The sequence below is a fragment of the Amblyomma americanum genome, chromosome 2 (assembly GCF_052857255.1).
Source record: "Amblyomma americanum isolate KBUSLIRL-KWMA chromosome 2, ASM5285725v1, whole genome shotgun sequence".
NCBI lineage: Eukaryota > Metazoa > Arthropoda > Arachnida > Ixodida > Ixodidae > Amblyomma > Amblyomma americanum.
Genome location: NC_135498.1, coordinates 18,171,529 through 18,187,997, shown reverse-complemented (window position 1 = coordinate 18,187,997; position 16,469 = coordinate 18,171,529). Strand labels below are relative to the sequence as shown.

Sequence of the window (16,469 nt, the reverse complement as noted above, 5' to 3'; positions counted from 1 at the left end):
GGCGACAGTCGGTTCCGGACGGAACAATGCGGGCGTCTGCGGCGCAGTCGGCACCGACCCGGGGTTGAACAAAGACGCCGATCGGCCGACCGGGGCCTTCTCCGGAAATGCTTCATTGCCGGTTTCAGACCGGGGTGGTAAGTACGGCCATCGGCGCGCTGTCACGCCGATGGTGTGGGAGCAGCGGGAGCCAAAGGGTTGCTCTTTTCTATCTGCGTGCGTGTGCGTGCTTGCTCCTGAAGAAGAGAGCGTTCAGAAAGGCGGAGGCGTCACCGCGTGATGAGACGGCGCCCTCTGTTGGACGCGCGACAGTGCGGCTAAAGAACCTTCGTACTACAGTGGCGAGGAGGAACACCGTTTACAGACACCAAGTACACTACGTGTACAAACTCAGCCGGCGCATTCGCGCTTAGTTCAGATGTCTTCGAAAGACAAATCCCCAGAAGAACAGCCTTCGGAATAATGTTGACCATATATACAACAATGGACGGAGGCAGAGACAGGGACATAAAGAACGCTATGTAACCTTTGACCTCTTCGTCTCTCGATCTGCTCGTTTCTTTAGCTACAGATAAACCAATGGTCCTCGACTCTACGCTCGTTTACAACATGCGCTCCAGGCGAGCGTGCTGAAGCCTAATACGAAAGGTGATACAATTAGCCGAGGGTGAGAAGCTTCTTTTCGTCCATGAGCGTGACTAGCATCCCAGTTGATCCAGATCGTGTTAGCTGGCAGAGACCGAAGTAAATGCGTTAGCTTAACTACGTCTGCCTCATGCACTACATGTATGTAGTCGGGGACAAAAGTCTCTGGACCACGCGTTCCTCAAACGAAGCCGGTAGCTCTGCTACTATAGCCGGAGGCTGGAGACCACACTTGTGGCGGTGAAAGTCAGAATTTTGTTCCTTCATCTCCACAAGCGTGGACTCCAGCACCGGCTAGTATCAGAATTATCGCCTTCGTTTCAGGGAACGCGTGGTCCAGAGACTTTTGTCCGCGACTTTACTCTACACCACACCATCATTTAAACAGTGTAACCCATGCCGCTCAAAAGAAGACCGTTACGATGGAAAAATGAAGGTTTGGAGCTCTCTCTATAGATAACGCTCAGCCTACGAGAGTGTGATATGAAAGATAGCACTTCACTGCCTTCTGGACTGAATGTGTAGTAATAGCTGCCGGCCTTCTGGGACCGAATACATAATAGCTATGCGTACGTCGAAGACTGCCTCCTCATGTTAGCAGCCTGGAATTTGAACGCTCTCTCAAGACAGCCTGCAGGCGACTTTGAAACGCCAATAGAGCACGGCGACTTTTAGCCACGGTCACGCAGATGTGTCCCGCGTCTCGAGTCCGTGGCCGGCCGCCTACACAGGCGACGCCCGCGGCCACCAAGGGCAGAGAAAAGGGCGCGCGGGTGAAGTTCGCGTCCGCGGTCAGTATACATACGACGCCGCGAATTCTGTAGGCTAAAAGTTAAAGCTTTGGAGACTGTTCAGCCGCGGGCTAAAGTGCCTGTGTGTGTGCAGTAGGGAGCGGGGGAAGGCGGCTGGTAAGAGCCAATTGCACGGTAGTTAATCTATTTAAGAGCGTTAACTCTTAATAATAATAATTGGTTTTTGGGAAAGGAAATGGCGCAGTATCTGCCTCGTTGGACACCTGAACCGCGCCGTAAGGGAAGGGATAAAGGAGAGAGTGAAAGAAGAAAGGAAGAAAGAGGTGTCGTAGTGGAGGGCTCCGGAATAATTTCGACAAGCTGGGAATCTTTAACGACACCGCGCAGCACACGGGCGCCTTAGCGTTTCCCTCTCACTTACGTAAGGGAAGGGATAGAGGAGAGAGTGAAAGAAGAAAGGAAGAAAGAGATGCCGTAGTGGAGGGCTCCGGAATAATTTCGACCACCTGGGGATCTTTAATGTGCACTGACACCGCGCAGCACACGGGCGCCTTAGCGTTTCCCTCATTACTTGCTCATCACGTTTCTCGATTTCTTGGGGTCTGCTACAACCTCCCTTCGGCGTGAAATTTTCCAAGTCCGGGGAATTCAAGATTCCGGCGGGCCCCCATAGTTAATCGATATAGCAACCCAATTGGTGATTGATTGGGGACGTCATTAGTATATCGAATCGATGATTGATTGCTGACGACAATGATATATCCAATTGGTGATTGATTGCTGACGTCACCTATAAATCCAAGACGCCAATTCGTATTTCCATTGGTGCACCTCACTTTAATCTCATTCACATCAATTCTAGTAAAACCAAACAGCTAACGCTCGTTATACTTCAACGTCTTCCAGGCGGTGGCAGCATCTTCGTTTTTTCTCCATCACATTTCTGCTTGTAAACGTTTTTTTTTTCTAACGCACACATTTGCGCGCACGTACTTCTGCACTGTACCGAAAGCATATTATGTTGAACCCTTACAAAAATTTTGCCAAAAAGTACAAAAAGTACGTTTACAAAAAGTTTATATAGACTTTCCATAGACTTCTGCCCATAAAGTCTATAGATTCTCTGTAGACAAACCCTAGAGAGCAGTCTATAGGCAATACAAATCCTATAGACAGTCTATAGACAATCAATAGAGTTATCAATCACCAATTGGGTTGCTATATCGACTAACCATGGGGGCCGCCATCTTGAATTCTTCGGACTTTGGAAATTTCACGCCGAAGGGAAGTGGTAGCAGACCCCAAGAAATCGAGAAACGCGATGAGTAAGAGCTCACGCTCCTAAGACGGTCAGCTGTGAGGCGCCTAAGAAATGTCGCCTTGTGCAACTCCATTAAGAACGCGGCCGGGGCTCACTCACCTGCAGTATGTACCCGCGGACGTAGTCCTCGTACGTCCAGCCCAAGCTGTGCAGTACGCGTATGACGTCGTCGTGCGGCAGCACGCTCAGCAGCCGGTCGAGCAGGATCTTGAGGCGCACCGGCACCGCCTGGCTGCCGTACAGCACCAGCGAGGCCATGTCGTACGCGCTGGTCGGCTGCACCGGCTCGGCGCCGCCGCCACCCGCCCCCGCCACCACCATGGCCGCCCGCCGAGGGTCGCACAACTTGTCCAGCGCTGCAGAGAGAAGAAGAGCAGAAACGCGCCGGTCAGCGACGGCCTTGCGATGTTCCCACACTCCGCCGCGCTTCCTTAATTGCTCGGTTCTGCGCGCCCCCTTCCGTTCCCGATCCCTTTGTTCTCCAGGGACCATCGCCCAAATTGAAAGACGTATACGCAAACAGCATGCAGTGGGCGGCGGTCTTATCAACGTGCATTGCAACGGGTATACGGCAGTTCTGGTCCGAGAAACCCGGCTAGAAACGGCCGAAGCACACGCGAAACGTCGGTTGAGCCCAGCTCTCCCCCTTAGCTTCTCGCTGATAGGATTCCTGTGATTTATTTTTTTTTCGGTTCATACGTAGTTCCACTCTACTGGGATATCAGCACTGGCGTTTTAAATTACTGCAAGTGGTTTGGTTTGGTTTGGGTGGTAACCCTTACAAAAATTTCGCTGGAGAGTCTATAGGCTGTCTTCAGACTTCTGCCTATAAAGTCTATAGACTATGGACGACCTAGAGAACAGGCTATAGGCAATACAAATCCTATAGACAGTCTATAGACAATCTGTAGATTTATGGCCATACACTTTTAGTAGACTTTTGTCTACTGAAAGTCGGGTAACGAACTGACGTGAACTTGCACTGCACTGAAAATATGCGAACATTATGCCAGTGGTGCAGTCTAAGCTTTAAATACTCAGAACAGTGGATGAGACTAGAAAAACGGGAATAAGAATGGCCAACACTTACTCCTGCCATGCACGCAGCGACGGCCGTGTAGAATAACTTGAGCTTCCGCCCGCTCAAAGAAATTGAATTTAGGCATTTCATTAAAGTAGTCACTGATAGCAATCACGAAAAGACCCACCGGTCTGGAACTACTGGCCTCCGATGACTACAGTCGGATACAACTCGAGAAAGAAGACACTTTTCCCTGACAAAGGACTCCCTTCCAACCAATGGCGTCAGCCGATTGTCATGAGCCTGCTAGCGTGACAATGCACGGAGTGATAGATGAAAGGGGATAGTCCCCTCTCTGCATTGTAAAGCTAGCAGGTTCATGAGAATCGGCCGACGCCATTGACTGGAAGAGGGTCCTTTGTCGGGGAAAAGCCGCTTCGTTCTTGAGTTGTATCTGACTATAGCATACAGAGGGCACGACCACCACGACTCAGATAGTTCAGGTGAGCGGTGTTACTGCGTACCTCCAAAAGATGGCAGCACAACGTCTATAAAGCAGCGGAATTAAAGGTGTAAAGCTGCCATCAAGGAACATGTTTCGGGAGTAGAGCACACTGCACCTATATTAACAAAGCAGCTGTTCATTTTCCCTTTCACGCACACGGACTTCCACCACGGTCTTGAAGAGAACGGTGCAATCAACCGTCGCGTCGAACATCGCTAGCAAAAGCGTAGGCGCCCATCAAGCGCTTTCCTCGCTCCGGAGCGCGCAGAGTCCTTGGACATCGCACTCAAGCCCACAAATGGCGGAGGCTCGCGCCACGACATTTTTGACAGCCAATCAGCGTTGACACTAGCCCCCTTTTGAAAAGAGGTCACAACTGTTCCTGCGGTCTTCGCCGCCGGCAGCGCGGCGACGGCGACATTCGATGTGTCGCCATCTTCAGGACTGCAGCAATCTCAACCGCGTCACATAAGGCACCTGCGTTGACAGCTCTGCGATTGTTCCCACTGCTGCCTCGAAGTAGAACGTTCTTGCATGCTAGCTGATTCATTTCGAGGAAAGTTAAGACTGCGCAAATAGGACGGGGATGCGAGGCAGAAGAAGTACGAATAAACCCCTTACAACAATGGTCTACAGACAGTCTATAGACTTCTTAGACTCTATTGCCTTCCTATAGATATTTATTTCTGTCTATTTGAAGTCTATAGACTGTCTATAGACAAAAGTCTACTAAAAGTGTATGGTCATAAATCTACAGATTGTCTATACAGACAGTCTATAGGATTTGTATTGCCTATAGACTGTTCTCTAGCTTGTCCATAAAAAGTCTATAGACCTTATAGGCAGAAGTCTTTGACAGTCTATAGACTCTCCAAAGAAATTTTGTAAGGGGTACCAGCACAGGCTTTTTTAAACTCATCAGCCGTAGTCACATCCCATTCTTATTAATTAAAGACATCTCTCTCTTTCAAGACAACCAGAGCCACCATACCCTGTGACTGTTCAAAGTACAGAAAATACGAGCGCGGGCATTGGTTCCAAAGCAGTCTAGCTTGCTGGCGGGCCCATGACAACAAATAGCTCGCCATCGTATACCACCCACTGCAAACTAAAGAAACGGTATCGTCAATAGCGACGCCCGACTCTACAAAATATATAACCGCGCACCTTCTACTCGAACGAAACAGCTGCGTGGCGTCTGATCGTGTGGCACAAAGTATTTTTTTTTTCCGATACGCCGCCTAATAAAATCCATCCAGGGACGATACAGGCCCTCTGTTTTCGGTGACGCAGGTCACGCTGTGTGGAGTTGCGATCAGCTTCGGCACAGCGACTCGTGTTCGCAACACTGCATAGAGCACATACTACTGTGCGCACACAATAGAAGGGTCCATAGATTAGCAGAGCGATAGTAAAGTTCGATTAGAGGAAAGGTGGAGAGGTCGGCTGGCGGAGAGTTCAGTAGCTATAGCCCATTCTATCCGCGGTGCTAAACTTCAGCCAGGGTCTGGTGAACAACATTCAAAACACCCTGGATTTAATAATATAAACTAGAGGGATCTCTTGACCGCTATACCTTTACAGATTCCGCTTCGACCCACCCTGCCCCAACTGCTCACCAGTGCACGCCAGCCTCGAGTATTGCCGCTATAGTTATGTACCGTCACCATAAAATCCCACTCTGCATTTCCTGTCGTGCAATGGCTGGCTCGCCTCAGCGGGACGACAAGCCAGCTTTAGAGCTCGAAGCTCTGGACGTCTTGGACACAGTTATTTTCCACCCAAAACAAAAGTAATTCATCCGCGTCAGCAGCATGGCTCTGTTCAAGTGCCGAAAATTCCTCCTGCAGCAGAAGGTAAAGGGAAGGGCCAAGTAGTACAGCGTGAGAGCGGGCACCTCACGCGCTATATAGCTGCAGACTGTTCCGTGAGTGTGCACAGTATCTCGCAAGGACACACCGGTCGGCCAATCTATAAACGGGGCGCGACAGGCGGCCAAGCCCCGGTGATCAGCGACCGGCGGTACGCTGATCCCGGATCCCTGACTCGGCGGAATACTGATGAGGGCTGCCCTCCCCGCTCTAATGGTGCCCGCGGGGCCCGCTGGGCCGAACGGGACGCGCCTTGGGCAGCCTGTCGCCGCGCAGTTATGACGACAGTCACCGGGGCCGATTAATGGGGCGACGCGACGACGGCCTCTCCACTTCTGATCGCGCCGACGCGATCGCCCCCTCCGCTGCACCCCCGGCCGTGCGTCCTCGCAACGGTGTGGATGGAGGCACCCGCGGCGCGCTTTCGCGCCAGTGTGACAAGTTTCCGATCGGGGGGCGTCGCCGCCTGCCCAGGATCGCCCGCGGCCGCACAGGGATGGCTGCTGCTTCACGACTTGTAACGACCGCGCTCGCTCGCTGCCTCGCCACTTCACGAAGCGCGCGCGTGATGATGCCAACAAGGCGCGACGCCAGGCGAGCGTAGATTGCGCGGACGCGGGTCTGGGTCGCGCACCGTATACGTATGTAGAGCCGGGGATATAAAGTAGCCATAGGCACATCAACGGAAGCAGTGACAGCGCGATAAAACGATCGATTAGGTGGGAGTTAATGGCGCCACTGGCTCTTTGTGACGTCATATGTATCGAAGATCCGAGCAGCATCACGCCAAATATGAGTATCACAAGAAGCAGCTGGGGTGTGCGTGGGTATACTATACTGCTAGCACTTGTGTCTACTGTATGTACTATACTTCCCAGTACACAGTTATGCGGGGTCCGCGTTTTCTTGCCGCAATGGAATCAACTTGAGACAGAGCGCGAGTCTCTGCAGAGCGCGATCAGCGCGAGAGGAATCGGAAGGATCGGCGACTTGGGCCCGACAGGAGAGGTCATCTCGAAACTTGGAAAAACACCTTGGCGCAAAAAAATTCACGTACACAAAAGAGACGAGGGTCTAGACGACGGACAGGCGCCAAGGTGTTCATCCAAGTTTCGAGATGCTAAACCAACAAGTCCGGCAACATGCTTTACTAAGGAGAGGTCAGTTTCGAAAAACGCTTCAGGCGATGAAAACTCATTAGGCGCGGCATGTGGCTGCTCTCCGGCTGTGATACGGCTTGTAAGCAGCCATATATCCCAAATGACATAACATCGCCGGTCATCGTTGATCGCTCTCAGATTTGTTTATTAATGAGCTCAGGATTCGCAGATTTTAAAGCGGCGAAAGAGCTCTGGCAGCTTCAGTACCCTGGATATGGGTGCTGCAACATCGGCTGTATTTATTTTTGCTTGGGACCACGCACTATTCCTGGGACACGGCATTTTGGTACATGGAATGAATGAATGAATGAATGAATGAATGAATGAATGAATGAATGAATGAATGAATGAATGAATGAATGAATGAATTTTTAAGAAAAGGAGCGTTCAAGCCACCGGTGGCAAAAAAAAAGCAACATTGTTTTATTCTACAGAATAAAACAGTTCTTTTTTTCTTTTGGCATCGCATTCCGAAGTGAAGTCTGCGACACGTAAACATTACGGCAAAAGTGCGCATCAGTATAAGTTTACCAACTATTATAATCTTACAAATCATGAAGTTATAAGTTTTGTAGAGCGCATTTATGAGTCTTAGTGATTAATTGATTACGACCGTTACAAATTAGCTGACCCCGTTAATAGTTCCCGTGAAGATAGATGGGCTGTTTGTACGTGTTCGTCTTCCCGTTGCCTATCGCAACCCACAGTTATGACGTCACAGTGAAATGAGCTTTCAGCCACACCTCAGCAGCGACACTACAGCGAAAACTTCGGGCGAACGGCCTCGCGTATGTATCGTCCATGATGCTTAGCTGCAAGTTATAGGCGGCTGTGATCCGTTAGACGGGCAGCGAGCATTTACATATGGTTTCTTTGCAACCTTCCCATAACGACACCAGCGATCGTCAGTTTAACGACCCGCCAAATGACCTTAATAGTTTGCATGCTCCTCCATCAGTGCTTATTTTTTTTTTTTTACGTGTCTGCCACAGCCGCGACGCTGACCCATAAGATAGGTGTCACAAACGGCCTGCGATTCCTCCCTGTGCAAGACACTGGCCTCCCTGTTCACAGTGATTTGCATTCAGCGATTTCTACAAACGCCTTTTAAAGTCTAGTCTAGCGTTCCTTTTTATACGGGAGTGTGCTTTTGTAGAGAAAACTATCCTTCGTATTAGTTTGCAAAGTGTACTGACTCGCTCCAGCTATACAACATAACCCCGAGTTCGATGGGCCTTTGAAGTTCGTTTTCGTATCTATTTAGTGAACAACGGAACCTTCAAGGTTGGCCCCGAACGCGCTAATCTTTATACTCATTTTCTGCTTCGAGATGAAAAAAAAAGAACAAAATATGTCATTGTCACTCACGTTGGAATGCTGACAACCGCCGATCACATTTGCACTTCCAGAGTTCTGTACGATATATGAGACAGATACTGCGCCATTTCCTTTCCCCCAAAGCCAAAACAAGAGTTCTGTACGAGTGGCGTTACAGGCCTGCGAAAAATCTGCTGTATTCGACGCTTCGAAGGTGACCCCTCAAGGATCGACATAATAAAACGCTCGGGGTTGAGTATTCTCGTGACGATGTGAAAACAAGAAAAAAAAGGTGGCGGCCAGGGAGAGAGAACAACGCGCCCTTAAATTAAATTTGCCCTGATTATAAATATATAAAAAATAACTGGTTGAAGTACACTTCTTTGATGAAACATTTATTTACCACCGGTTTCGGACGGTGGACCGTCCTTCAACAGAGTAAGACGACTGAACACAAACATTCGCGTGTTCGGAGCACAGTATGCAGATGGAGAGGGGAAAACGCTCTCCATTGAGGAAACAAACACATTCCGAAAGAGACAAACAGCGAGAGACAAGACTGCTCCTATCGATTAGGGGGAAAAGAGGGTTGCAAAGAGAGCAGAGTAAAAAAAATGGCGGAGGTAAGAGGGGTGTAAGAGGAGTTTGCAAGACAGTCAGCTTTACGCGTTACGTTTAGCAAAGACGCTTGGAGTGAAGCAGTCAGTAAGCCAAACAAACAATACAAAATGTGGCAGAGTACAGTTTTTAATTTACAGTTGATCGATAAAAAGGTATTCAAATATAATAATAATTGGTTTCTGGGGAAAGGAAATGGTGCAGTATCTGTCTCACATATCGGTGGACAACTGAACCGCGTCGTAAGGGAAGGGATAAATGATGGAGTGAAAGAAGAAAGGAAGAAAGTGGTGCCGTAGTGGAGGGCTCCGGAATAATTTCGACCACCTGGGGATCTTTAACGTGCACTGACATCGCACAGCACACGGGCCACGGGCTCTTTAGTATTCAAATATTTCGCGGGACCGCTTTGCGGCCGATGACGGGTAATCGCTATGCACACTTCTATTCACGAGTATGCACTGGATTGCCAGCGAAGTTGCCATCAATGACCCTCCTTGCCTCGTCCAAATGCAGTATATATATATATATATATATATATATATATATATATATATATATATATATATATATATATATATATATATATATATATATATATATATATATATATATATATATATATATATATATATATATATATATATATATATATATATATATACATATCTCGCTGCAGAGGTGTTGCGGCCCTTTTTCGGTAGCCGCAAAGCGCACGTTAAGAGGAGAAAACGATTGAAGCGCCAGCACGCGGCACACAGTTGCAATGGCACCAGGTTGTTTCCTATTCTGACCCCGCATAGCCGACATTCCGGCCAGAAAAGAAAAATATTGACTAGTGTACTAGTAATTGTGCCATCCAGAGTATAGAGTAGAAATTTCTTTATTGTCTGTTTTGGCTTTGTAACGCCGTTTCTTTTTTGGCGTTATAGTGAGTGCCACACTCCTCTAAATATCCCTCGAAATTCCAATGGTGATTCATGAGCTTTGTTTTAGCCGATGCCAATCGAGCTGAACGGTCGTTGAAAAACTCCTCGTGCGGTTCCTTCGATCACCGTTGAGTTCTTTAGCAAGTGACTCATGCTGGGCATTCAGCGTACTTGGGCGACAATGTATTAAACGCAGCGTGGTCAATCCACCCAAACGACGTGCAGTCTTGAGCACACTCTCCCTGCCCAATCCATTCCGTTAACACATGAATTCACGTAGCCCGCCTCCTGTGTATTTGGTTCAAGAAAATCCCGCGAGTACAAATAGCATTAAGACAGAAACGTTGTGTTAATCTGACATTTGCTCCGGCGATTGGAAACATGCACAGTATTTGCCAAAAGTAAGCCGGCTGCATGATTTGCTTCTCATTCGAATAGTAAAGCCCTTACGGGTTCAGAGCAACAAGTTCTCGGAAGTTGAGGACAAGGGTTCTCCTTACCATACAGAGATTTAGAGCTTGAGGGGCGGCATAATAGCTTCAATATACGACTGAGAAGCAAACCATCTAGCCTGGTTACTTTTGACAAAGACTGCACATTTGGAGTTCACGCGATTGCACTCGGTACCGCACTGCCTGATCTCGTCGTCCGTTTGGCGCAGCAAAATTGCAGAAACGAGTCGCTCTGGAGGCCGTCAGCTGGCCTTCGGGAAGGCACTAGAAGGGTCTCGCGCACACGAACACACGCGGGCCACAGCATGACAACGTTTACGGCGTTGTCATGCTTAGCCCCCTCCCCTCCTCCCTTTCTTCCCTTCCCCTTGTTCCCGCAACCGCGCGCGTATACTACACACACAGATCACGGCTCTCGCGCGCTCAGCTGGCGCGCGAACCATGCAGCAGCGCCCCCGTGTGTTGCGTGCCCGAGGGTCTTTCGCCGCCGTCACGCGGCAGTTCACACCAAGCAGTCTTATCCCCCCACCACCCCCTCCTCCCAACACACACATTACTTCCTTTTCCATTTGTGTGTTGTTTTTTCATCCCATGACGACCCAAGCGGGCGATTACGGTAGCGCGCCATGCTCCGGCGCGCAGCGGACCGGCCGGCGTGCGCAACGCGCTCTCGAAGTCGCCGCCGCCGCCGGAGGCACAGCCAGCAGCAAGCAGCATCCAGCGCCTGCAGTTCCTGCTCGCAGGCAGGCAGCGACCGTCGGGGTGGCGCGCGTTCCCCAGCGAACGCGTCCTCGGGCGGCCACGCGTGCATGCGTATATAGTGTATATACATGTATCTCCATCACGTCACGCTCTGAAATCGCCGCGTCGCGAGCGCGCGCGCTCCGCGGTTCACAGGCACCACGGTGCAGATTTTCGCGCGCGCGCCGCTTTCTCGTTCCAGGGTGTGAGCGCGAGAGTAACAAGGAGAGCCGCGTGCGCCCCCGTGTGACAGCAAGGCGGAAGGCCGCTCTCGCCTCCGCCACCAGGACACCCCGCGAACGCGTCCGCGTGGTCTCCGACATAGCTGACAATGCGCCATGATCTTAATTTATACGAGGCGGGCAGCAGCAGATCCCGGATTGTAGCGCCGACAAGCGCGTTTGTTAGTGTGCAGTGAGCTTGGCTGCTCGTCCACCGTTTCTTTCGCTTTCATTTTCCCTTCGAGCGCGTATCGTGCATGGACCCACGAAGACCTCCGATCGCGGCTCAGCACCGAATCGTATACGTAGTCACCTATGGTGTGGCCCACACGCTATACTGAGAGTGTTTAGGCCTTGCATGTGGCCGTTGATCCTCTCGGGAGAAGCGTTCAGCCGCATACAGTCCACGGCAGTTTACTCCGCCCGTTAGGCCTTCATAAAAAGAAAGCGCAGAAGGGTTTTATCGTAGTTAAACCGAGTAGACGTGTGAAAGCATGTGTTCAGCCTGGTTGGCTCATGGTTTTGCTTTGCTGGGTCCTAGGAACGTGTCGCGACGACATTAGACTCAGGTTAAGCTCTGATCGAAGTTAAGCTGATCTAATCTGTACGCGTCGCAGACGGAATTTGATGAAGACGACGATGTGCAGTGCACAGCGCGAGAGTGTGTCGCAGTTTAGCACGAGGGGTGATCGTCTGCGGCGATGGCATACAGTGCTCTCGTGCAGTGGCCAGCGAAGCTGATCTGTTCGGGCCGCCGCTGGTTCCAAACCCAGTCGCGGCAATGTTTATTTTATTTCTGCATGGGCTGTTTGCTAAGTTTTGTTAAGTTCACCTTCAAGGTCAAGCTTCGCACAAACTCGGTGAGCCAGTTAGACCTCGTGAAGTACTTTCCCACTAAAAAAAATGTTGTCGCCACCGTCTGGAAGACGCTGAAGTAACGAGCGTTAGCTGTTTGGTTTACTAGAATTGATATGAATGAGATTAATGAGAGGTACATACTAATTACGTCACCAGCCAATCACTAATTGGGTTGCTATTTCGATTTACTATTGGGGCCGCCATCTTGGATTCCTCGAACTTGGAAAATTTCACGCCGAAGGGAGGTGGTAGCAGACCCCCAAGAAATCGAGAAACGTGATGAATAAGAGCTAACGCTCTTAAAATACAGGCCAGCCGGAATGCGTCAAGGCCGGTGGCTCGTCCACTTTGGACAAAGCTTATGCGTAACGTATGTGGACGATGTTCTGATTAGCCAAAAAGAACGCGGATAGGTCCGCCCTTTCAAGGACTGGACTCAAAGTGAGCAAAATGTTTTCATGTGTGGATCGCGTTGGCGGCGCGTAAGCGTATACACCATGAGTTTCACGGTGTTTTTGAGGCATAAAGGGATTCGCAAGCGACGCACCCGGCAGCCAGAACATTCCAGTATATACGCGAGCAAAACGCGTAGTTTTGCCGGAGCTTGTTTCTGGTTTGGTCAAATGATTTACACCCGCCGCGGTGGCTCAGTGGTTAGAGCGCTCGGCTACTGATCCGGAGTTCCCGGGTTCGAACCCGACCGCGGCGGCTGCGTTTTTATGGAGGAAAAACGCTAAGGCGCCCGTGTGCTGTGCGATGTCAGCGCACGTTAAAGATCCCCAGGTGGTCCAAATTATTCCGGAGCCCTCCACTACGGTACCTCTTTCTTCCTTTCCTCTTTCAGTCACTCCTTTATCAGTTCCCTTACGGCGCGGTTCAGGTGTCCAACGATATATGAGACAGATACTGCGCCATTTCCTCCCCCCCCCAAAAAAAAACAATTATCAAATGATTTAGGGGAATCCCCCAAGGTGGTGGAGAATTAAGGGAGGAATTACTCGTTGACATCCACCCGAGCGCAGCCATACGGCTACAAAGGAAAGCTATACAGCTTTCTCGGAAACTTCGTAGTTAAAGAAAAATTCGTCCTGGTCCGGGGTTCGAACCCGGGACCACCGCTTCACCGGATCGATCTTTCCTTTGTAGCCGTATGGCTGCGCTCGTTTGAAAGTCAATGAGTAATTACTCCCCGCCCTACCATAAGCTTGCCGTCCCGATTAGCTCAGTTGGTAGAGCGACTGCTCCGGTGAAGCGGTGGTCCCGGATTCGAACCCCGGACCAGGACGAATTTTTCTTTAACTACGAAGTTTCTGAGAAAGCTGCATAGCTTTCCTCTGTAGCCGTATGGCTGCGCTCGGATGGATGTCAGTGAGTAATTACTCCCTTATTGCTTGTTTCTAGTTTCCGTGAAATGACCGTTCATTCATTCACGCATTCAAGTCCTCGAGGATCCACGTGTGCAAATGCTAGAGCACAGGCCCACTTTCAGAAGCAGAAGTGCACCATTATTGAAACAGCCACCCCAGTCTGTTTGCCTCCTGTTCCGGACCTGCTTGTCTAAAACAGCCTACAGGCTTCTCATCTCGTCAGGATACCACTCCCTAAACCTCAAATGAGACCGAGCGCACAGCGAGGATTGCGTGATGAAGCGTCCACCTGAAGTACAATGTCCAGACGTCTTCCGTAGTTTCATATACGCCTAAAAAAAACCCGAACTTCGAATTGCATATCATCTGCATAACCGGGTATGCACGACCGATAGTTTCACGGTTCGCAGACTGCGTTAAGAACTGTTCACTTCAGACGGGAGACTTAGCGGGTACGACACATCTTCGGCGCAAGCCCCGAATTATGATAGCAAGGAAAAATGGCAAAACCGCGTACGGTGGTTCGCGAACGGAACAAATTCCAGCGTCCAACATTACAAAGTTCGAACAACGGTGACCTGCGGGCTTCAAACTGAAACGCTCTTCCACTCTGCCATGGGCGTGAATGCAATTCAATTCAGTCCAATTCTATCCATTTTCCAGGGAAAAATACATCCTAGAGATATTCAATGGCTAAAATCTGTCCAAAACAGCTCGACTGGGCCCATAAGGACTTGTTTAACGGCAGCCAACGTCGGTACGCACACCTGGGAAGCTTCTCCAGGCGCGGTTCGAAACGGTTAGCATGGGCGTGCGCGGGTTCCTTCAAGGTACCACTGGCACCGCTGCGGTCACTGTACGCCCTTCACCGTATAAACAACACGCTAGCCGGTGCCACGGGCCGCTACAGCCACGGCGGTATAACGCCAACGTCGTGTGTGGACGTCGGTGAACGCCCGCCGGGTCGCAAAGACGCGTCGGCCTCTCCGCTGCGTGGCTCGGCGCACCTGCAGCAGCAGAGGGGAGCGCCCGCGCGTCGAGGTGTCCGGCCGATCCCGCCCCCACATAATTTATGCGTCGCCGCCGCTTGTCGTGCGAGGCGCGACGCCCGCGGCCAGCGCGGGCGGCGAGCGGTCGCGCGAAACCAGGTGAGTGTGCCGATTGTTCCGCCCCGCATGTGATTATGTGCGGCCCCCCGCGCACGCCTAATGAAACCGCGCCGAGCTCACGGCGCCATTAGGCACGCTCGGCACGCAAAGTCCGCAAGCGTGCCGCGGACGCGGTGAGGCTTGAAGGTGCTGCGCTCGTGCGCCGCCCAAGCACAACTGGGCACGTGCACAGCCGCAGTCGCACTTAACGCGAACACGTAAGGCACTCTTTCCTCGGAGAGGTCTTGTGCGCCTGCCGATGTGCGCACTGGGCAAATAAACGGGCGTTGACGGTTCTGAAGAACGGGCAGTGATGGGGTCACAACACTTGCGTGGCATCGAGAAATTCGAGCAGTAGCACGAATGAAAAGGCACCTGGATCGGTAGAGTGTGATATAGTGTGTCGGCTTCAATTGTTTACGGGTCACGGAAGCGCCGTACAAGGCGGTTTAAAGTCTGGACGTGCTTAGCGCTTGTTTACACAAACAAGGGACTTCCCATTCGTATAGTATTGAACGAAAGTCAGCAGGGCTGTGCGAAAAGCGGCTTCGGGACCCACTTTCGTGACTTCAGATGTGCGAAGCTGTGTAGTCCCGCTGTGTTTCGTGAGACGCTCTTTTTGTCACGCGTCAGGCTGAACATATATAGCGCAAGCTACAGTCACCATCAGACGCCCAATAAAGGCATTGCTCACTTCCGACTGCCTTCAGGTGATGCGGGCTGCTGAAGTTGGCCAAACTCACGATAGTGTCCAGCAATGAGATGTTGCGTTGTGGTGCGCCGAAAAGAGATGCGATCAGCAGGTCATTCACCAAGTCACTGCCAATTAAAGTGCGGTTGCCGTTTTCCACGAGGAACTCCTTTCGACACCCCACCTTGACCCTCCCACTCTGCTAAACATGTGGGGCGGCCAAGGCCAAACTCGTACACTACATGCAGGTATGCCCTCGACCCATGGCAGTCCCTCCCCCCCCCCCCCTCCCCACTCCTCATGGGAGGCCGCTCTGCGAGCTGCTCAACCAGCTGGCCCAACATGGCTAGTGGACAGAGCTCTCCGTGAGGTCCAGGCCCGTGGACTCCTGGACAAGTAGAAGCCCACCCTTGATGACCTTTAGTTTTTTTCTTAACATAAAGCTGTTCCTCCTCATCCTCCTCCTCCTCTTGCTCATTTCGATGGTTGTGCTAAGTCTGTGCTTCGTGCGCTTCAATAAAAGCTACAAGTCAAGCCAGTGTATCGATCCAGGGGCACTGATTTTCCAGGCTGATCGTGTGGAAGTTCCTTTTCTAAATACTCCGGATTTGGCGAAGTAGGCCCGGCCAACTCGCTAGAAAAACACAGAAGTCTGTCTACGACCATTTTATTACATGCAAATTCGCGGTTTAGTCGGGGCCTCCCGCGGGCGTCCAACAGTAAAGAAGTTTTAGTCCGTGGCGGCTGAGGAGAGCGAACTGACTACCGAGAAAACACACAGCGAACGTATACAGTGAGAGCGAACAAACGCGACGGGTTTCACTGGGTTCTCTTTTGAATGGAGGCCGCACC

At 50.9% G+C, this 16,469-nt stretch overlaps 1 protein-coding gene across 5 annotated transcripts in view; it reads right to left on the bottom strand.

Annotated features, from left to right (window-relative positions):
* LOC144120712 (zinc finger protein basonuclin-1-like) overlaps window positions 1-16,469 on the bottom strand; it is a 325,073-nt gene that overhangs the window by 14,632 nt on the left and 293,972 nt on the right. For all 5 annotated transcript variants that reach the window (XM_077653367.1, XM_077653370.1, XM_077653371.1 and 2 more), the window contains one exon: window positions 2,818-3,074. In XM_077653367.1, coding sequence (XP_077509493.1) covers window positions 2,818-3,074 — 257 coding nt within the window. The remainder of the gene's footprint in view (window positions 1-2,817; window positions 3,075-16,469) is intronic.